We start from the raw sequence: 23,978 nt of genomic DNA on the forward strand, positions 1-23,978 counted from the left end.
TATCAGATTTCTCTTCAGAGGCATTTCAGCATGCTTTATGGGAACTGTTCACTTCTACTCAGGGAGTTTGTCTACCTCAAGAGGCACAGAATTGCCTCACTCCTATTGTAATAAGTGATGCTCATCTCCTAATGCAGTTTGTACCCCAATAGAATATTGTGAAGTAGCTTATACTTGCCTACCAAGTATTAATCATCTATACTTGAGGCAGTTGTCAGGGATTTCCAGATACTTGAGACCACTACCCCTCTAATGGGTCATGTTTCCTTGAGGTGGGAACCTAGAGGGCCCAAATGAGTTGCTAGGCAGAACTCCAAGGAAGGATAACTGACTTCTTCCTGTGTGCTCTGTGATCTTTCGTTCCCACTTTAGGGAACAATACGCCTAGAAAAGGTGGTCTGAAATTTGTCTGGCCTCTACTATAAAGACACAGCAAACTAGTGTAAACTTTCTCGCCCCAGAGGTCATTGCGTTGCTCTGAATTTCCTGCCGCCCATCATGATGAGTGCCAGCACCTCATGCTGTACTGAGATTATCAGTCAGGGGAAGGACAGCAATTTATTCCCGCTTCTCCGTTCTCCCAGGAGAAAGCCATGTGGCTCTGACTGGTGAACCTTGATGGCATCTGGGACATATGGGGAACCTGGTTGTGGCCTGGTCATCCTGCTGAAAGTCACTGCCTAGTCACTCTTACCCAGTATTACCTAAGAGGAAGTATAATTAAGTAGGGTATTTGATTGTGTTGGCCTGTGCTTCTGAATCGAATTTGGAGCTAGGTACCTGAAAGATTGGAGAGTAGACTGTGTAGGTGAACAGGTTCCCGATGGGGCTCTGATGACCTTTCTTTTCATTTAAAAGCCTCACAGGCAAAGCTTAGCTTAATCTCAGTCTGACCCACACCTTGGCAGGACACCCCACAGGTCCTCCTGGCAGCCTCCTGAGAAATGCCACAGTGTGGTTTCTCTTTCTCCCTAGTTCCACTTGCACTCAAGACTTGACTGCCTCGCTTCCCTTGGGGTATAAGTGCAGGCTATGAAATGACTGCGGTTTACAGTTCTCATCCGCCTTGGTATTACCTTGTGGGACTAGGGACACTGAAGTTGGTTTTGCTGTTCGGGTGAAAAACTACATAGGAATCCATTCAGTCTTGTCTCCTTTCTATCTGCAGCAGTGTAGAGAGCCGACTTAACAGCTGGGACAGTGGCCCTGCCAGCTGCGGCGCTCCTGCTTAGGACTGCTTGGCTTCCTGCATTTGTTGTGACCATTAAATGTATTTAGTATTCAATACAGTTCTTGACATAAATTTTCAAGTGTTAGCTGTTACTATTTATAAGTTGTGTTATAAAGGTAAAATTTAGGGTAGTCTATTCTTGAAAGCCTAATTCAAGGACTGATAAAAGCCTTATTTCTCTTAGGACTAAGGACACAAAAAGTCAGAGCTGGAATAGGTTGAGTAAATCTTCATACTTTTGGAATTCCTCAGAAGTGGGTTTTACCACTTATGTGTTGGTATTTGTGGTTTTGTTGATTTTAAAGAAGAATCTATAGCTTTTTCCATTGGAGATGAGTTTTACAATGAAAAATACTGGTTTTTCCTCAATTTAATCACATCAGTGGACTCTCCAAATAAACACATTAGAAGTGGAACTAAAGACATAAGGGAAGGTTCCAATTTAAAATACCAGAAGAGATATATGTTTTTTTCAGGTATGAGAAGAGTACTATACTTTTTAAGAAATCCTGTATTTTTGAGGTAATGAAATGCTTACAGATGAAATCATGTAATATTTATGGTTGACACAGATGTGAAGGGAGGGGTGGAGACTTTTCCCCATTTTCAGGTTTAAATAGGGACTTCTCTTTAACTTGGTGTTCAACAATCATAGATAACATTTCTTCATTTGACAAACATTTATTGAGGCCTGCTAAACAACTGTCTAGATATGCATCTTTTTTTTTTTTTTTTTAATTTCTGGGCCGCGCCACGCTGCATACTAATTCCCTGACCAGGGATGGAACCCGTGGCCCCTGCAGTGGACACGCAGAGTCTTAACCACTGTTCTGCCAGGAAAGTCCCTAGATATGCATCTTTTGCTTTGCCCTGAGACAGGCTTTTTTTTTTTTTTTTTTTTGGCGGTACGTGGGCCTCTCACTGTTGCGGCCTCTCCCCTTGCGGAGCACAGGCTCCGGACGCGCAGGCTCAGCGGCCATGGCTCACAGGCCATCTGCTCTGCGGCATGTGGGATCTTCTCGGACCGGGGCACGAACCCGTGTCCCCTGCATCGGCAGGCGGACTCTCAACCACTGCACCACCAGGGAAGCCCCCGAGACAGTCGTGCTTTTAATAGCATTGTCTTTCACTATAATAATGTTCCAGTTTCTTTGATAAATTAATGGTTACCCTTGCATATAAAAAAAATTCTTGATGTAGCTTAATTTGCCCTTTCATGTTCTATTTCTTACTACTTTGGCCTAAAGTAAGCCTGGCCATGGCAAACCATAATATAATAGGTCCATTTCTGTAGTTTTTTCTGTTGGTGGTTGTAAGTGCTTGTGCATTTGTGTTGAAGATAGATATTAATATGATTATTCTTCAAAGGTATGATTTTTAGGTTATTTTTTGGTTTGTAATTTTCTGTAATAAAGCTGACTTCAAATAAAGGAGGCTTTCCAGTTAAACCATATTTGCATTGTATGGATATAGAATATTTTAAAATAAAAAAAATCACAAGCCTTTTCTTAACGTTAGTAAGGTCTTTATGAAGATTTTATGTGAAAATCCACATGCATTGTTACATTTATAGTCTACTGCAGCCATTCACTTACCTTTTTTTTTTCCAGCTTCACTAATTCATCTTAATTTCGCAGTTTACAACTTGCTATTTACAACTTCCTATGCCATGGATTTTAGTGACTTGCTTTCTTCCCACTTTTCTCACAGGAAGTAATAGTAATAATATATATAAGAGTTCAATCCATAGACTGTCAGACCTAAAGATAGACTTTAGGGGTTTTTTTAATTAAAAATTTTAAAAGACTGTTTTTGTGATGACACACAGGAAGCCTCCATGGATTCTCTCTTTGGAATAGGAGTATATTAATTATGACTCTAAATCCCCCCAGTGTAGACCATAGCACTTTATCAATGTCAACACACCCGGGCTGCTTGCCTCCCTTCCCAGTGAGGGCCACCACAGTTTATCAGCCTCAACATATTAGTATTGCTTGTTCTCCAAACCGTAAAACCTACAGCCAGATGGGTGGGTTAGTAGAGCCAAACTTTGTGTGGCTATATCAAGTATCATTATTTACAGTTTGCTAATTTACCTATACCTATTCATAGTTAGGAAGATTCCCCACAACCGAATATAAGAATCCAGTGCTTTCATAGCTTGCTGGCACATGCACCTGTCACTGGGCTGCTTGCTGACCCTTTTGCCACTTGACAAGAGTACATGAACTATTGGATCCAATCCATAGTAACTGCCAGAGAGGAGAGAACCTTAAAACTACAAAGCAGTCAATGGACAATTGTGCACTAACCTGCAACCTAAAGTACTCTAGTTTTTTGATTTTTTTTTTTAAATCTGCACTGGAAACTAGAAATGTGGGTGTATATAATATGCTGAAAACTCCTATTTCCTTGTTGATTTCCCCCCACCTCCCACCCCACCAATTCTGTTCACTATTGAAAGTGGGGAATTGAAGTCTTTGACTCTTGGTGAATTGCCTATTTTTCACTTTGTGTTTTGCTTCTTGTATTTTTTTATATAAATTTATTCATTTAAAAAATTTATTTATTATTTTTGGCTGCATTGGGTCCTCTTTGCTGCACTGGCTTTCTCTAGTTGCAGAGAGCGGGGGCTACTCTTCGTTATGGTGTGTGGCCTTCTCATTGTGGTGGCTTCTCTTGTTGCAGAGCATGGGTTCTAGGTGTGTGGGCTTCAGTAGTTGAGGCTTGCGAGCTCTGGAGCTCAGGCTTAGTAGTTGTGGAACATGGGCTTAGTTGTTCTGCAGCATTTGGGATCTTCCCAGATCAGGGCTCGAACCCATGTTCCCTGCATTGGCAGGTGGATTCTTAACTACTGCACCAACAGGGAAGGTCCCTACTTCTTGTATTTTAATGCTCTCTCTCTTTTTTGTAATTTAATTGTATTTGTTTATTTTATTTTTGGCTGCGTTGGGTCTTCGCGGCTGTGCGCGGGCTTTCTCTAGTTGTGGCGAGCGGGGGATACTCTTCATTGTGTTGCGTGGGCTTCTCATTGTGGTGGCCTCTCCTGTTGTGGAGCACCACCTCTAGGCGCGTGGGCTTCAGTAGTTGTAGCACACGGGCTCAGTAGTTGTGGGTCACAGGCTCTAGAGTGCAGGCTCAGTAGCTGTGGTGCACGGGCCCAGTCGCTCCAAGGCATGTGAGATCTTCCCGGACCAGGACTCGAACTCGTGTCCCTTGCATTGGCAGGCGTATTCTTAACCACTGCGCCACCAGGGAACCCCTTAATACTCTCCTAAGTGCGTATATAGTTATAGTTGTTATATCTTGCTTGGTGGACTGACCCTTTATGGTTATATAAAGTCCCTCTTTAGTAACATTTTTTGTTTTAGTGTATTTTTTCTGATAACTAGTATAGTCATTCTCCCTTAATTGTGGCTGTTGTATGCCTAATATCTTTTTTTTATCCTTTTTTAAAAATTATTTATTTATTTATTTATTTGGCTGCGCCGGGTGTTAGTTGCAGCCCAAGGGATCTTTGTTGTGGCATGTGGGATCTTTAGTTGCAACACGTGGGATCTTTTAGTTGTGGCATGTGAAATCTAGTTCTCTCACCAGACCTGGGTCCCCTGTATTAGGAGTGCAGAGTCTTAACTGCTGGACCACCAGGGAAGTCCCTCTTTTTTTATCCTTTTATTTCCAATCTGTTTTTATCTTTGACTCAAAGGTATGCCTATTGGAGACAGCATATAGTTAGCTAGCCATTTTTTAAAAATATAATCTGACATTCTGTCATTTGGATTGTTTAATCCACTCACTTTTAATGTTATTATGATATAGTTGGATTTACATCTCCTGTTTGTACTTTTTATTTTCTGTCTCATATCTTTTTGTCCCTCACTGTTTTCTTTTGCATTAAGTGAATATTTTGTAATGTAGCATTTTAGCTTCTTTAATAATTTTTTCAGTATTTATTTATTTTTGGCTGTGTTGGGTCTTTGTTGCTGCATGCGGGCTTTCTCTAGTTGTGGCGAGTGGGGACTACTCTTTGTTGCGGTGCACGGGCTTCTCATTGCAGTGGCTTCTCTTGTTGCGGAGCACGGCTCTAGGCACGCGGGCTTCAGTAGTGGTGGCTCATGGACTCCAGAGCACAGGCTCAGTAGTTGCGGTGCGTGGGCTTAGTTGCTCCACAGCATGTGGGATCTTCCCGGACCAGGGATTGAACCCTTATCCCCTGCATTGGCAGGCGGATTCTTAACCACTGCATCACCAGGGACGTCCCACCTTTATTTATTTTTTTAAATATTTATTTAGTTTTGGCTGTGCCAGGTCTTAGTTGTGGCATGTGGACGTCTTAGCTGTGGCATGCATGTGGGATCTAGTTCACCAATCAGGGCTTGAACCCCCACGCTCCCTGCATGGGAGCGTGTTGGAGTCTTACCCACTGGACCACCAAGGAAGTCCCACAAATTACTTTTAAAAAAATCATATTTGTTTCTACCTTTAAAGGTCTTAAGCATTTAAAATCTGATTTGTTATATTTGTGATTTTTAACCAAGTTAAAAGACTCTCACTGGTGTGTGTGGGGGGAGTAGAGAGCTGAATAATGTAGGGCCCAGTGAGGTTATTTGTTGTGGGTTTTTTTGTACCAGTAATCCTGGCGTATGTGCATGTGTGTGTGCGCCTATGTATGTGTAACTGACTTAATCCAGTAGAGACAGGTTGATACTGGGAATACAGGGAAAGGGAGTAGGATTTTCTCTCTCTCTCTCTCTCTCTCTTTTTGTTTTCTGGCTGTGCTGCATGGCTTGCAGGATCTTAGTTCCCTGACCAGGCATCGAACCCGGGACCATAGCAGTCAAAGCACTTAGTCCTAACCACTGGACCACCAGGGAATTCCTGGGAGCAGGATTTTAAATGTAGAGATTTGATACTATAAGTACAGACTGCATTTACAAGGCTGTGTCTTATAGATTTGGTGACAGGAGGATGATGGATAGTGCTATATTTTTCCCTCTGAAATATAAGCAGCTGAGTAGGGGGAGCATGTGTATGGGTTGGGGTGGTGGGGAACCAGGGAGGAGAGAAGAATGGAAAAATTAAATTACTTTAATATAAATAAAATTTCAACAAAATGAAGTAGAATTGTCATGCACTGTTGATATGTGCAGTGTGTAAACTCATTTTGTTGGCTTGTGTGTTTTTTCCCCAGAAAACTTTGGCTACTCCTGTGCAGAGAGGTTCTTAAGTTCAGCCATAGTTGGAATTTGTTAGGTAAATGCCATGGCTGTCACAGGTGAGGGGAGATAAGAGCGCGGGGTGCAAATCTGGGGGCAAAAGAGTTTATTTTTCCAAGAAAAATTTAAATGATAGACCATGGAAATCCTGTCTCTGTTTATCTCCATTAAAATATATCTTCAAAAGGACTAAGAATACATTGTATCCAAAAGTAGAGGCTGCAGTCAGGAAGAAGGTCTTCTGTTTTGTTCTGTTTTTGTTTTTGGCTGCAGCAAGTGGCATGTGGGATCTTAGTTCCCGGACCACGGATGAAATCAGCGCCCCCTGCAGTGGAAGTGCAGGGTCTTAACCACTGGACTGCTACAGAGATCCCTTAATTCTCTCCTTTTAATTTAGGTAGTTCAAGGTTGGTTTTCCTGTCTTCAGTCTTTTTCTATGCCAGCAAAGGAGAGAGAGGGGGTAAAAACCCAACAACCCCAAATTATTTGTAAGGAGCATTTCTCTTCCTACCCATAAGCTCTGTGTTAGTCTGCAGGGCTGCCCTAACAAAATAACCACAGCTTGGGTAGCTTAAACAATAAATTTCTGCAGGTCTAGAGTCTGGAAGTCTGAGATCAATGTGTTTGGTTTCTCCTGAGGTCTCTCTCATTGGCTTGCACACAGCTACCTTCTCTGTGTCTCCTCAGATGGTCTTTCCTGTGTGTGTATACACCTGGTTGTCTCTCTTATAAGGACATTAATCCTGTTGGATTAAGCCCCCACCCTTATGACCTCATTTAACCTTAATTGCCTCACTCAAGGTCCTATCTCCAAATATAGTGAACTGGACTTAAACATATAAATTTTGAGGGAACAGAATTCAGTCTGTAGCAGCCTCCCACCCCCAAGCTCACATAAGAAATAGGGCAAATTATTGGGAATTTATCATTAACTCTTTTGTAATACTGCTACTTGGTAGTACTGCTTTTTACTTTGTATTATACTTCTCCCTGATCAGTTGTCTTATTAAGGAGCTTTCCTGGGAGAAAGCATGTGAGGAATATACAGACCTTTCTCCTTGGGACCTGTTTTTAAACCAAAATGTGCATGCTGTCATGCTGGACAAGGGTGATCTGGCTCCCTGACAAATTAAACTCTCAAAGAGAGGGAGGTTTCTTTACTACCTTAATCAAATGACAGGTCAGGACAAACATAGAGTTCACCAATGACTTTGACTTAACATAAGTGAGAAGAAGCAAGCAGAGAAATAGAAAGCAAAATCATATGTAAAAATGCAGAATGAAAGTTAAAACCACTTGAGCACGAAGTGCTTGTAACGAACCAAGTCCACGCATGCATCCATAATAGAAAAGTCCAGTTGGTCCAAGACACTAGTCTTCTCAACGAGGCACTCAAGCAGGTCTGGATTACTGCTGGGTACAAGTGATGAGGTGAAGACTGTCCATTCAGGCAAAGCCTCTGGTGGCCAATGCCTTGGTGAATGGATCCTCGACAAGAGATGAGGTTACAGCAACACTTGTCTCAAATGCAAACAGTCCCAGCTCACCTAAGTTTATAGTCCCAGGAGCACGTCATCTCCAAGATCAGATGTTCAGTTTGGGAGGGGGAGAGTTTCTAATGCCACCTGTGTCACCTTAGGTCACCTTGGCAGGAGATCCCTAAAATTTCTGCCTCTTCCTACCAGCATGCACAGATCAGTCTTGGCTCAGGTACAGCAATGACAAAAAATGAAACCTGAAGTCATGGAGTCAGTTTCTAGTCAGAGCTTTATTTCATGCTTTGACACCAGGCCTCAAAAGGTTCGCTTCTACTGTATTTATGAGCAAATACATAAATAAACATATAGATAAAATTCATAAGAATCACATCAACAAGTCAAACACATGGTAACATGTGCCTTCTTCAATCTAGTTTGAGTACACTATGATCCATCATGTAATAGATCTAAAAGATCTACAGATTGTTTTGGATTTTCTACATAACATCTCTTAATAGCTTTATGTTTTCCTTCATAATTCTTATACTTTCTAGGATCTCCAGTACAACAATGAATAGAAGTGGGTGATAGTGGCATCTTTATTTAAGTTATCTATTATTATTAATAATAATATTACTGTTGGTCTGAATTTTTGAAATTACCATTTATCAAAATTAAGGAAACTTCTTTCTGTTCTTGGTTTTATACAATTGTTCTTTTAATGAATTTTAATTGAATTTTATCAAAAGTTCTTGCATCAAAAAAAAAAAAAAAAACTTCTTGCATCTGTTGAAATGATCATATGATTTTTAAAATAATTATAATGTAATTACTTTGATTAATTTTCAATGACAAACTTTGTATTCCTGAAATAAACTCAGTTTGATCATGATGTTATCCTTTTCACGTATCACCCCATTTGGTTTGCTAACATTTTGTTCAGGACTTTTGTGTTTGTTTCTGTGAGATTAGCTTCTTAATTGTTTTTCTTTTCAGCTTTGGTATGATAGGCTCAGTAAATAGGCTATGAAGTGTTCCCTCTTTTATCCTTTTAAAGAGGTTATATTAGATTATCTCTTCCATAAATGGTAGAACACTCCAGTACAGCCACACGGCCCTGCTGTTTTCTTTATGAATATTTAATTATAGATGTTAGGGTATGTTTTTTCAAGGAATTTCTCCATTCCACCTAAATTTTAAATGTTTGGAAATACTCAAGATATATACATTACCGTTTTAATGTCTGTAAGATCTAGTGATAGCCTCTTTTCCCAATACAGTGGGTTTTTTAAATGATGATCAGTGTTGTCAGAGGCTTATTGATTTTTATTTGTTACCAACCTGTGACTTATTGAATCTCTGTTCTCATTTTGTTTATTTCACTCTGTCTTTTCCTTGGATTAACTTACTTTTAACTTTATATGATAAATACTGAGATTGTTTCCCAGTCTTCTTTTAAATAAGTCTATTTTTAATGTTATAAATTATCCTCAAGTCATATGTTAACATGGGGTTGGGAGCCCATTATGGACTGAATGAACTGTGTGTCTTGTCCCCCACCCTCCCGCCAAATGCTTATGTTGAAACTCTGACCTCCAGTGTGACTATTTTTAGAGATGGGGCCTTTAGGGAGATAATTAAGGTAAATGAGGTCATATGGGTGGGGTCTGATTCAATAGGTCTGGTATCCTATTGGATAATTAGAGAAAGAGACACCAGAGCTCACTGCATTCTTTATTTCTTAATTATTTGGCAGTTTCCTAGGTCCTTTTTCTACAATTTCTAGATTAATTCCACTGTGAATTAACCTGAATTATTGTAATCCTTCAAAAATGAGATTTGCTTATGGCCTAGCCATATGGTCAGTACCGGTAAAAATTCCATGTGCATTGGAAAAAATGTGTATTCTGCAGTTGTTCGGTATACTATTAATACGTTTAAGTCAAACTTTGTTTGCCCTATCATTTATTGTTACAGATTTGTCCATTTTTAGATATGTCCCTGTACTGTTGGTGAGAGTATAAATTATTTCAGTCTTTTTGGAAGGCAGTTTGTCACTGCTTATGAAAATAATTTGTGTCTTTTGACAGATTTTCACTTGTAGGAATTTCCAGAAACAGCACAAATATAAAAGCATAAATACAAGAATTCTTAGTGTAGGATAGTTTATAAGTGCAAAAACTTAAGAAAACCAAATGTCTATCAATAGAGAAATGGTTAAACGGTGATATACACAGAAAGTGGAATGTTACGCAGACAGTGAGATAGATATATGTGTAGTTGAAATGATAAGATATCCTAGGTATAGTAATGAAAATGAGGCTAACTGTAGACAGCATGTTTGGTAGGACTCCATTTGTCTTAAAAGATGAGGTCTTGTCTATGTATTGGTGGGTTTTTTTTGTTTTTTGTTTTTGGTTTTTTGTTGTTGTTGTTGTTGTTTTCGGTATGCGGGCCTCTCACTGTTGTGGCCTCTCCCGTTGCGGAGCACAGGCTCCGGATGCGCAGGCTCAGCGGCCATGGCTCACGGGCCCAGCTGCTCCGTGGCATGTGGGATCTTCCCAGACCGGGGCATGAACCCGTGTCCCCTGCATCGGCAGGCGGACTCTAAACCACTGCGCCACCAGGGAAGCCCTGGTGTTTTTTTATATATAGAAATTTTCTGAAAGAAAGGTAACAGTACTACTAGGGAGTTAGACATTGGAGATGGACAGTAGTAAGGGCTTCTTAGTATATGCTTGATTTTTAAAAAATTTTATTTTTTACAGTGATTATGGGTTACTTAGAATAAAGAGCTAGTTAACATAAGTAAATGCAGAAAGTAATTGTCTCTTAAGTGTAACAAACAAAATACTAACTATATTGGGTAGAATGAATTTCTGTTGAACACGCCAGAAAATTTTATTGACATTTGCCATATTTATTATTACATCTTCCTTTGCTGTTCCTTTTATCCAAATCAAAGATGAAGCTTTCTCTAGTCTGAGGTTTCAGGAATTTTGCTAGACATAGTCAGCATTGATGATAAAGTAAACTAAGAAAATTATCTTAGAAATCCTGACCTGGCAAAACAGCTTTTTAATAAAAGATCTTTATTTCCTACAGATTCCTGACATTCAAAACAGCTGGCTTTTAATACACTGCTATTGCATCAAATCAACAATGAACTGGAATGCAAAATCAGAGAGTGTCACCTTACCACCACAGTATCCTAAGAAACAGGCATCTTTTTTGGAGCAAGCTTTAGTAAACACACTTACCACAGCATCTCAAAGTTCTTTAAACCATCCTGGAAGTAACCAAGAACCATGCCTATTTCTCAGTAATTTAAATCCAGTTTCACAACCGATGCTCAACATCAGAAATTATAAAACTCCTCAACAAATCCCTATTTCTGATATGCATAGTGGGACCATTGTGACCTCACAGACTTCAGTAGAAAGAATAACATATGCAAATGTTAAAGGACCCAAACAACCAAATCACGATTTGCAAATGTCTTCAGGAGTTACACAGGATGTATGGTTGAACTCACCAATGAGGAATTCTATGCTTTCTCATACAGGGGCAACTGTATCTCATCAGACTGGTTTTGGAACGAATACGCCCAATGTACGTGCACTACAGAATCAATTTCTAACATCAGATACCTATTCCATGCAACTACAAATGATCCCTTCTAATTCTGGAAGAGTTCCTATAACTTATCAAGGAAACCCGAGACTTAACCTACCTTTATCAGAGCAACAGGTTGATTGGGCACAGCAGTGTGCATCCAGTGGATCGATTTACCCAGATTACAGACCACTTCCAAAGCAATATAGTTATTCATCAGGAAGCTTTTTTCAGGATCCTACTCTTCAGAAACAAACCTCTATGTCATCTGTATCATTTCAAGTTAAAAATAGTCAATCTCCAAATCCTGCCCTGGCTTTACAGTCAAAGCAGATTGCAACTGTACCGTCATATCAATATGCGGTTACTCAGACTGACAAAAGACCTCCTCCTCCTCCTCCTTATGACTGTAGGTATGCAAGCCAGCCTCTGCAAAGTACTCAGCATGTTGTTAAACACACTATGGAAGTTCCTCAGAGTCAAGAAATGCACTTACCTGAAATGAGGAAAGACTTTTGTAGAGGCTTTCAGCAGCAGTGGCAAAACCTTAATGAAAATTTCAGCACAATGGGAAATTCCTGTAACTTGAGAGTAAATACCAATGTCAATCAGCCTTTTAATGAACCTGTTAGATCTTATGTGGATGGTGTTCAGGCTCTTACTCAAAATAATCAAGAGAAAAGAGTGGATTCTCGAAATCTAACTTCAAATCAAGTACTGGACACAAGTGCCACAAAAGAAAAGTTAGTGAGGGATATTAAAACATTAGTAGAAATAAAAAAGAAGTTTTCGGACCTTGCAAGGAAAATTAAAATTAATAAAAATCTTTTGATGGCAGCAGGTTGTATTAAAACAACTAATACCTCTTACAGTGAATCAGCTCAAAATTGTGGGTTGTCTCTGAAACAAACTGCCAAAATCCAGTCTGGACCACAGGTAACCCTAGGCCCTCCAGATACTGTGGAGGATAAACCACCAACGGTAATGGAATCTGCAGAAGAAACAAATAGAACACACAATACATTGAATTCCAACCTTCAGGACAGAAATTTTAACCAAGTCAGTTCTGTGTTACTAAATTCTGGCTGTTCGCAAGTTGTGAGTTCTTTAAAGACATCAACTGTTGAGATTACCCAGGCAATATTAAATAACACCCAGTTTTCATCAGGAAATTTAGTCAACGTTGCACAAAATGTGCCAACAAATTCTGAAGCAGCTTCTCTTCCTCAGTCTACATCCTTTGAGGAATATGTTTCAAAGTATCCAAATAAAAATAGGCTAATTCTCAGTTTACTTGCATCTGGAAATAAAACTCAGAAGAAATTATTAAAAGATACTAATGAACGTATTCATGATTCTAAACTGCATAGTTTTGAAATGAATCCAAATATCCAGAACACTGGTAACCAAGTGAATTTGAAAACCATGGAAACTCCAGGTACTCCAACTACTTGTAATATAAATGCCAAGATTTCAAACAACTCTTCTTGCTTTGAGCATAAATCCTTCAATGGAATGTCTTCTAAAAGTGACTCTCTCTTTTCCCTGGAATTGCTAACAACATGTCTTTCTTTGTGGAAAAAGCAACCTTCAGAACCTATGGAAGAAAAACAGTGTAATGAGTCAAAAACAAACACAACAGCAGTTGGAATTTCAAAGCCTGTGGACATCTGTGAGAAGAGTCCATTTTCAGCTGTGGGAAATTCTCAGAATAAAATTGTAAACAGCTCACAAGACACAGTTTTATCAATGGTAGCACAGAATTATGAGTCTTCCGGAGCAACTACTGTAAAGGGGATTGCTGTAGTATCACCCTTAATTCTTTCAGATGTCAAAACATTGTCTGTCAAAGGTGTAACACCTGAAGCTTTACCTGAAACAATGTATCCAGTTATTAAAGAAGGCAGTGTTTGTAGCTTACAAAACAAATCCTCAGAAAATACTGCTGCTTTGAATGTTAATGAACCAGTGACAAGTACCACAAGCACCAAGATTCTCCCACTAATTCAGAAGGATAAGCAAAGTGAGTCAACTAATACTAATTCAGAAGTCACACCTAATACCAATCAAGGAAAGCATAACAAATCAGAACCAGATATCCAGTATCCTGTGAGTGGTCAGCAAACCTCATGTATATCAAAGGACAGTGATATTGTGGGCAGAGATGTATTACAGATTGGCAGTATTTGTTCTCTTGTTGAAGGTGATACCTCTTATAATTCCCAAATAGCAAAGATATTCAACTTGCCCTCTTTGCAAAAGGTTGAGCCACAGAAACCTGTACCCAATCACCAAGTAATGAATAGTAGACAAAATGAACAATTTGACAATATCACTGGGAATAAAGACTTTGACTTTCAAAAAGATAATTTTGTGCAGTGCACAGATGTTTCACATAAAATAACTGATCAGTCAGAGTCACTGCAACCTCCAGAACCATCAACTTTGAAGTACATTGGAGCAAAGAGTGGAATTCTAGAGGAAAGCAGTTTGGAGCGTATCACTAAAAATGAAAGCATAGCTAAAGATATGTGTTCACCAGCTGCTATTCAACAGGATAGTTACCCTCAGGAAGCGGCCCAGGATCCTACAACAAATGAGAATCTCAAAGATAAGACATCAATCTTATACCTACATGATCAGCTGTCAGAACTTTTAAAAGAGTTTCCCTATGGTATTGAACCTGTGAACATGCATGAAGGTTTTGTGGTCCAACAAATGGCACACCAAATCTCAAAAGCTCAAACTTGTGATAAAACCGGTTGTGACTCCAAAGACTCAACAGACCAGATACAAATTACAATATTAAATTCAGAGCAAATGAAAGAATTATTTCCTGAACAGGACGATCAACCCAACGAGGTAGACAAACTGACAGAGCCTCAGAAAGAAAAGCCTGTCACAAAAGAAGGGAACCAGTGTAACCCACAAGCACATGCAGTTGAAGAAACCTGTGATTCTGTAATACTGGATTCAGAAAAAGATGATGTCCGTTGCTGTGCATTGGGGTGGCTCTCTATGGTTTATGAAGGAGTACCTCAATGCCAGTGTAATTCCACTAAGAACCCAACTTCAAAGGCAGAAAAAGGGAAAGATCCACATTCTCCTTTGGAGACTAACGGTTATAAACAGGGAGAGAGAACCTCTGACAGAGATGTTCCTATTGCATTTAACAGTCCTTCAAATAATCAGCTGAAGATTATTCTGACTTGTCCAATTGAGAAAAAATCTTTTCCTGAAACAGAGCAAGGCAGGAATATAAAAGATAAATCCAAATCAGAACATAACAGCTCATTAAGGACAGAACAAGAATTATCTGGTCACTTTTTATCTAAAGGTGATAAAAAAACAGATTCTTTGCAGAGTCACAAAAGAAAAAGAAAACTGCAATTTCATGAGATAACTTTTCACTCCACTAACAAAATTACAAAATTTTCTCAAGAGAGCCTGCAGAGGAAGCTCATGGCACAAAACTTACGACCACTAAAACCAAAGATGGGTTTTTTGACAAGTAAAAATAAAGATTTGCATGTGAAGAATGGTTCTTTGGTACAGTCAGTATCACCGGAAAAGAGAAAATTGAAAGCAGGTGGCTCTAAACAAAAAGTTTTGGAAAAGAAGTTAGATGAAGGGAGCATACTTGATTCAGAGATAAAGAGGAAGAAATCTGGTAAACAAGAGCAGAATAAGAATGTGGGAGGTGGTGCAGTTAAATTCTGTAACCTTTTCTCAACCACAGGTGAAAGAGCCAGGATTAAAGAAAAGACAGTGTCAAATGTTAAGTCCTCAGGCTCTATGGATAGCTCATCTAAAATTAATAGAGTTCTATCACCAAAGGAGTATTTATCAAGGCAGAAGCATAAAGAAGCATTAAAGAAAAACTACCTGAAAAATGTACCATGTGATTCTCAGTATATGAGGTCCAATAAACTTTCTACGCGAGTGGGAAGTTGTGGGAGATCAAATGAGAAACACAATGGCAGTGTACAAACCTCTAAGGAATCATTAAATATTGGTACAAGCCATGGTAAAAACCTCAAAGCCCATCATTCCAAGGAGTCTAAAACATACATTTCAAGGAATATTAAAGGAACAGTTGGTGGAAAGCAACCTGATAAAATGTGGATTGATAAAACCAAATTAGACAAAAATTTGAGTAATGTAAATAATGATGTTGAATTCAGCCAAATGGCTTCCCAAGCAAAGGATCAAAGAAAACTGTATCTGAACAGAGTTGCATTTAAATGCACTGAACGTGAGCGCATTTGTCTCACAAAATTAGACAATTCACCCAGGAAGCTTAATAAAGAAAAGAGACCAGAAAATAAACCTAAGACCCCTTTACCTGTGAAAGATACCACAGAGAAACTAAGCATGTTGGAGTTTAAATTATGTCCAGATGGACTATTTAAGAATACAAACCCCGTTAAAGGCCAGAATGATCTGCCATCTACTCCTAGGAAGGAGCAAGCTCCTGTGCAAGGTCCAGTATGATTTTTTTGATGGTGTCTGCAACATTGTAATACTGTAGTTCAGCAAGTGACGGAGCATCTCTTCTAACTTCCCTGTAGCTAGGAGAGACTTAAATGCATTTTGCCTTTACTTAGTATTTAGTTTTCTCAGTAAATTTATGGTTCATTGGGCAATATTTGTTTTGAGTTTGTGTCCCACTTATTTTAAATTATACTACATTCACATTAAGACAAGAGGTATATAAAATTGTAAGGTTTGCCAAATACAAAGATCTCCTTTTGTGCCAAGAAGTGAAAAACATTCTTTGTGCTAAGTCAGAAAAGCATCAAGTGTACATTATTTCAGGTCTTGCCCTTTGTTCATTCTCTTGTTGGGGCTTGCAGTTTCAAAGCCCTGTGAATTTGAAATTTTGGTCTAAATGTTAGGAGATATGTAATGTTAATGAAATCTTTTTGTACATACGGAAGTGGTTTGACTTACTGTCATCTTTGAAGCAGTTGGTGATTGTGTTATCACACAATTAAAGTGGTACCTTCTAGTTAAAGTGGTACCTTCTAGTCTACTCATGAAATACACAATGGGAGGATCTTGGAAGCAGTGTTGTCCATTGTTGAGTTACCAAACCCGAATGGAAATCATGACTGTTGGTTAGCCGAAGGATAGAATTCTCAATGTAGTGCAAGATGGAAGGAGAAAATAGAGGACTCATTACTTGTGGTAGAAGGAAATATTTATGGGTTGTGGATAGTATATGTAAAACATTGTGTTGAGAAACTCAGATTGGAAAACTAAAGGATTTGAATGGAAATCATAGTTTCTCCTGTACTGTGTTCAGACAGTATCTGTTTGGGTGCATAAAATTACAATGTAAATAAGGTACTTTTTCTTGGAAGGTGGTAGGGATGTATGAGTATATAGAGTATAAAATTCATTTTGTAAAGTACTGGTGATTACACTTGGTTCTTAAAACTAGATCCTTAGAGTCTGAGGGCCTGGTTGGAAGTGGGTGCAGCAGCAGTGTGAGGTACATTCTGTCTCATGTGCCCTTAAGTATCTTGAGATGTGTTGGTGTTCAGCCCAAGTGGGAGAAACATAAGTACATAATGAAGGTAAACTTTTAAATTGTGAGATTCAGGCACGTCATAGGGGAGAAAGCATTTTTCCATGCCCTTTTTAGTTATGTGTGAATCTATCTGATGCCTTCTAAAATCTAATTTAGGCTTACATGGTTTTCCTTCATTATAGTACTAAAAGAGATGAATAGCAATATCTAGAGATCTGAAAATGAATATTTAAATAGTTTCAGGAATAAAAAGTACAAAAGAAGACTGGTTAAAATGTGTGACTGAGGAGAAAAGGATGCCGGAAGCCAACCAAGAAATAGGTAAAACCATCTATTTAAGTTTTTATTTTACTTACCTGGCACTCTGTCATATATAAGCTGGATTACAGTTATGAAACTATGGTGAAGTTTGGTTTTTATCCATATTCTTTTAAAAAATAGTTCAGTGTCTGTATGAGTGGTAGGAAGACATTCTCCTATTTTTTCTGTCATGCTGTGGACAGAGAAGTAGTGATCTATTTCGTTTTAACAAGAGAATTCTCATCACAGTGACTTAAGACAAGGGGTTGGCATACTTCTTCTGTGTAGATAGGTTTTGCAAATCATAATGTCTCTCCTAAATACTCTAACATTGCAGTGAGAAATGGCTGTACAATAATGAATGAGCATGGGCCATGTTCCAATTAAACTTTACCAAAACTTGCTAGAGGCTGGGCTTGGCCCACAGGCATACCCTGTTAGCCAACCCCTAGGTTAGATTATTTGCAAGTTAGTTAATTAAATTCTCAAAACCAGGGAGACAAAGATGTTCCCATTTATCAATGAGAGGTTAGATCATTTGGCTAAAGTTACATAGACAGTAACTCAATAGGGACTTGAACCACATCCCTGTCTTCAAAGTTTATTAAGTGTGGAATTTGAGTTATTTTGATGACGAAAGACTGATGCTCCTAGTTTTTTGTTTTGGTTTGGTTTTGGGTTTTTTGTTTTTTGTTTTTTTGCTAGGAAGGGTTTTGGGGTGAGGGCCAACCAGAAAACCAGAGTTTTTAGTATCTGATTTTTAATCAGTGGAATGAATGTATTTTGTATTTTAGGGTTTTGCATTGAGAACTGGAACCTAGGATTCAGGAATTTTATTTTAGTGTTGGTTAATTAAATACGAGAGTTCATAAGAGTCTTTTGAAAATTGGGAGAAGCAGAATTTTGCCATGAGCAACAATAAAGAGAAGATGTGACAAAGGTTGAGAAGAGCTTATAAAGAATATATGTAAGCAGGCATGTAGAAATGGAGTCTTATACATTAAAGATATATAAAGGGAAAAAGAAACCTGAATGAAAGAATCAAAGGAAGAAGAAATGTGCACTCTTAATTAGAACAGGAAGACAACTGAAAGAGAGAAAAATGAATTAGTGGGAGAGTAGAAAACACACCCCTAAAGTTGGAACACAGGAAGTGAAATATGAGAAAAATGGAAATAGGTGTGGAGATTGCAGCAAGAAAGTTCCTTGGAAAAAGGGAGGGCCATAAGTTTTGCCTCAGAGAGAGTTGAGAGGCATAACTGGAATCTGAATCTGAAAATACTCAGAAGACAGATATATGCACAGGTTGACCAGAGGCTCAGGGAGCAGCATGAGCTAAACGACAGACATGAAGATACCTGCAGACAGGATGAGCAATAAACACTGAAGGTGGGACATCAGTACTCAGGATCACTATGAAAATGACACAAAGCAGGGCCCAGGCGCAATGAGAGATGCAGCAGGGTGAGAGAAAAGCTAAGAAACAAGTCCAGAGCTCTGTCAAAAGTCTTACGAGGGCTTCCCTGGTAGCGCAGAGGTTCAGAATCTGCCTGCCAATGCAGGGGACATGGGTTTGTGCCCCGGTCCGGGGAGATCCCACATGCTGTGGAGCAGCTAAGCCTGTGCGCCACAACTACTGAGCCTGCACTCTAGAGCCTGTGAGCCATAACTACTGAAGCCCACGCGCCTAGAGCCTGCTCGCTGCAACTGGAGAGAGCCTGCGTGCAGCAACAAAGACCCAACGCAGCCAAAAATAAAAATAAAATAAATTTATATTTAAAAAAAAAAAGTCTTACGAGACTCAGGGAAATCATGACAGAACATACCAAGAGGAAGAGGCTAGAGAACTGGAACTCCCAGAGAGCTATACAAAACACACTTTAGATAAGCAACACCTAAATTTGGTGGCAAAGGTTGGAGTATAGATGGAGCAAGTCGTGAAACTGTCAGGGTGAGGTAGAAGAAGAGGAGGTGACAGAATCCAGCGGAAAGCAGCTTAGAGCTGCACCTCAGGTATCAGCATTCATAACAGAAAGCTGATGTGCACGGAGAGGAATTTGAAACAGGTAAGGAATTAAGAGTAGCTGTCCTCTGTTACCAAAAAAATAAAGAAGAGGACAGAGTGCTTGACCCACCCAGGCAGAAAAAGTTAAAAGAAAACTTATTCAGAAAGGAGTGGCTAGAGCAGGAATGTAAAATACAGGAATTCAGAATTGGAACAGCTTCTGAGATATAGAGGCACATCTAGAAATACACAGAAAAAGGAAAAAGGTGGCTGGGCCCATCAAAAAAGGGATAGTGAGGCTAATGACAGCACTGAAATAGTCTAAAGAAACAGAAAAATACAGATATTTCTTAGAATACCTAGTGCATAGCAAGGCCAAAATATGCAAGCTGTAGTTTCCATTTACTCTTTGGAACCGGCTTGCGTTTGTGCTTTTTATATTGCTAGTTTAGATGGCTGTTAAGAAAGTCACGTTCATAATAGTGTGCAAATAATAAGAGATTTTATTGGGCAAGGGTACAGGTAGAGCAGAATAGCCCTGGGCATTGAAGATGGGGATGACATTAGAAAACAGCCCCCAAAGGAGAGGCAAGATGTCCTGTGTATCTACTTTATAATTCTGTAGGTAAAGAGCCATAGTTTGTCACACTTAACTCTTTCCCTAATTTTTATCCCAGAGAACAACGCATGTTTTCTGTCTCAGTTTATATTGATTGTATACTGGTCACTAACATTAAGAGTAATAAAGTAAATAAAATTTTTGTTTCCTTAGATGATAATGTTTTGGCTAATTCAAGACTCTCCAAGAGAAGTTTCAGTGCAGATGGATTTGAGACACTACAAAACCCAGTAAAAGATTCAAAAGCAATGTTTCAAACCTACAAAAAGTTGTACATGGAGAAGAAAAGCAGAAGTCTTGGTAGCAGTCCTTTAGAATAATTTTGAGACTTTAATTCTTCTGATGGTTCTCTAATTGCCACAAGAAAATTTCTGTCACTTTCTGTTCAAATTATTTTTCTGGAAATACTCAGATTGCCGTGATAAAATTTCTCAGAGTCTGGTTATCATTTTAGGTTATGTATATCATTAAAGTTACTTAATTAAATTGGCTTGAGAACCTTATTTGTGGGTAGCAGACATAAATAGATGGTATCTGTCAGGGAAACCATAAGGTATTGAATTCTGACATTATTGAACCAAGTTTACCATTATTTTAAAGGAATTATTATACAAATCTTATTTTGAAATGCTAACTATCCATCCTAAGGGAGACCTGTTCATTACTTAAGGACTTGTTTATTTCCTCTGGGAGTGTATTTTTGTTTCTAAAACTTATTAGCAAAATTTATTTTTCAGAAATCCTCACTGTGAATGTTAAAGTATATTCTTAAGTATTTTATACTGAACTGTAAACTTTTTGTTGGAGTCTTGTTTTATACTTGTTAAACTGAACATAATTTTTGGATACTGTTTAAATATTACTTTTCATACTTGAAATAAACATTTATTTTTTAAAAAGTGTATCCGAAACAGTTTGATTTGTGTTTGATTTCCTGCCCTCACAACAGAGCACATTTTAGAAAGGTGTTTTTAAAAGGAGAAATGTTAATTAAGCTGTCACAAGTAAATATTTTCAGGTTCATTCATTAGAAGAGCAAAAATGTACTAGGTTCAGGAAATTGCAAGGAAGGCAAAATATAACTCTTCAAATGTTTCTGGGCTTTATGACTACTGGAAGTAGAAATGTGTTGTTTTCATAAAATCTTAATGCTACATAGTTCACACATATTAAAACTACACTTCTGGGAGTAGAGAGAAACGGAGAGTTTTTCAGTTGGATGTATAGTTTCAATTTTGCTAGTGCGAATATTCTTACACTATTGAACTGTGCACTTAAAAGTGCATGAGATGGTAAACTCATGTATATTTTATCACGAGTTTTAAAAATACATTCTGAAGACTTCAGAAGACTGGGCTTCTTAAAATATTAAATAGCATGCTTCCATAGGAAAAGCCATTGTGCTCATCCTGAGCAATGTCAGTAGAAGGATCAGTTAGAAAAGCAATGATTGATAGAACTGGCACCATAGCACCAGTCAAGGCAATGCAATGGTTCCAAACTATGAATATTAGTGGCCATTATATTGGTCATTGTGTTCTTTTGTTTTTTTTAACTTTATTTTACATTGGAGTATAGTTGATTAACAGTTTATTTAACAGATAGTTTCAGGTGTACAATGAACTGATTCAGTTATACATGTATCTATACTTCAAATTCTTTTCCCATTTAGGTTTTTAAATAATATTGAGCAGAGTTCCCTGTGCTATACAGTAGGTCCTTGGTTATCCATATTTTTATTGGGGTATAGTTGCTTTACAATGTTGTGTTTGGTTATCCATTTTAAATATAGCAGTGTGTACATGCCAATCCCAAACTCCCTAACTATCCCTTCCCCCCTGGTAACCATAAGTTCATTCCCTAAGTCTGTTAGTCTGTTTCTGTTTTGTAAATAAGTTCATTTGTATCAGTTCTTTTTAGATTCCACATATAAGCAATAACATATGATATTTCTCTTACTTCACTCAGTCTGACTTAATTTCACTCAGCATAACAATCTCTAGGTCCATCCATGTTGCTGCAAATGGCATTTCATTGTTTTTAATTACTGAGTAATATTCCACTGTATATATGTACCACATTTTCCTTTATCCATTCCTCTGTCAATGGACATTCAGGTTGCTTCCATATCTTGGCTATTGTAAGCAATGCTGCAATGAACACTGGCGTGCATGTATCCATTCTGACCATGTGTTTCTCCAGATACATGCCCTGGAGTAGGATTGCAGGATCATACGGTAGCTCTATTTTTAAATTTTTAAGGAACCTCCATACTGTTCTCCATAATGGCTTCACCAATTCACATTCCCACCAACAGTGCAAGAGGGTTCCCTTCTCTCCACACCCTCTCCAGCATTTATTGTTTGTAGATTTTTTGATGATTGCCATTTTCACTGGTGTGAGGTGATGTCTCATTGTAGTTTTGATTTGCATTTCTCTAATAATTAGCGATGTTGAACATCTTTTCATCTGTCTCTTGGCCATCTGTATGTCTTCTTTGGAGAAATGTCTATTTAGGTCTTATGCCCATTTTTTGATTGGGTTGTTTGTTTTGATGATATTAAGCCGCATGAGCTGCTTGTAAATTTTGGAGACTAATCACTTGTTGGTCACTTCATTTGCAAATATTTTTGTCCATTGTCTTTTCGTTTTGTTTATGGTTTCCTTTGCTCTGTAGAAGCTTTTAAGTTTAATTGGGTCCCATTTGTTTATTTTTATTTTCATTACTCTAGGAGGTGGATCAAAGAAGATATTGCTGCGATTTATGTCAAAGATTGTTCTGCGTATGTTTTCCTCTGAGAGTTTTATAGTGTTCGGTCTTACATTTAGGTCTTTGATCCATTTTGAGTTTATTTTTGTGTATGGTGTTAAAGAATGTTCTAATTTCATTTTTTTACATGTAGTTGTCCAGTTTTCCCAGCACCATTTGTTGAAGAGACTGCCTTTCCACCATTGTATAATCTTGCTTCCTTTGTCATAGATTGACCATAGGTGCCTGGGTTTATTTCTGGACTTTCTAACCTCATTCTATCAATGGACCCATTAATCCATATTTCTGTTTTTGTGCCAGTACCATACTGTTTTGATAACTATAGCTTTGTAGTATAGTGTGAAGTCAGCAAACCTGATTCCTCCAGCTCTGTTTTTCTATCTCAAGATCGCTTTGGCTATTTGGGGTCTTTTGTGTCTCCATACAAATTTTAAGATTTTTTGTTCTGGGCTTCCCTGGTGGCGCAGTGCTTGAGAATCCGCCTGCCAGTGCAGGGAACATGGGTTCGATCCCTGGTCCGGGAAGATACCGCGGAGCAACTAAGTCCGTGCACCACAACTACTGAGCGTGCATTCTAGAGCCCATGAGTCACAACTACTGAGCCTGCGTGCCACAACTACTGAAGCTCGCGCGCCTAGAGCCCATACTTCGCAACAAGAGAAGCCTGCCCACTGCAAAGAAGAGGAGCCCCCGCTCACCGCAACTAGAGAAAGCCCGCGTGCAGCAAGGAAGACCCAACTCAGCCAAAAATAAATAAATAAAACTAATAAATTTATTTTTTTAAAAAAAAATTTTTTTGTTCTAGTTTGGTGAAAAATGCCATTGGTAATTTGATAGGGATTGCACTGAATCTGTAGATTGACTTGTGTAGTATAGTCATTTTCACATTATTGATTCTTCCAATCCAACATGATATATCTTTCCATCTGTGTCATCTTCGATTTCTTTCATCAGTGTCTTACAGTTTTCAGAGTAGAAGTCTTTTGTCTCCTTAGGTATTTTATTCTGTTTGATGCAGTGGTAAATGGGGTGTTGTTAGTGTATAGAAATGTAACAGATTTCTGTGTATTAATTTTGAAACCGGCAACTTTACCAAATTCATTGATGAGCCCTAGTAGTTTTCTGGTAGTATCTTTAGGATTCTCTATGTATAGTATCATGTCATGTGCAAACAGTGACAGTTTTACCTCTTCTTTTACAGTTTGGCT

At 38.5% G+C, this 23,978-nt stretch overlaps 1 protein-coding gene across 2 annotated transcripts in view; it reads left to right on the forward strand.

Annotated features, from left to right (window-relative positions):
• Window positions 1-20,901, forward strand: part of RESF1 (retroelement silencing factor 1) — a 37,492-nt gene extending 16,591 nt beyond the window's left edge. Inside the window, exons 3-5 of one of the 2 annotated variants that reach the window (XM_081248835.1) lie at window positions 11,031-16,023; window positions 17,314-17,397; window positions 20,154-20,901. In XM_081248835.1, coding sequence (XP_081104961.1) covers window positions 11,088-16,023; window positions 17,314-17,397; window positions 20,154-20,320 — 5,187 coding nt within the window. In that variant the 5' untranslated portion in view covers window positions 11,031-11,087 and the 3' untranslated portion in view covers window positions 20,321-20,901. Of the gene's footprint in view, window positions 1-11,030; window positions 16,024-17,313; window positions 17,398-20,153 lie in introns of those variants that run through there. The other variant, XM_081248836.1, reaches the window with a different exon arrangement.
• Window positions 20,902-23,978: the final 3,077 nt, after the last annotated feature.

This window comes from Mesoplodon bidens (assembly GCF_964165515.1).
Source record: "Mesoplodon bidens genome assembly, chromosome: 11".
NCBI lineage: Eukaryota > Metazoa > Chordata > Mammalia > Artiodactyla > Ziphiidae > Mesoplodon > Mesoplodon bidens.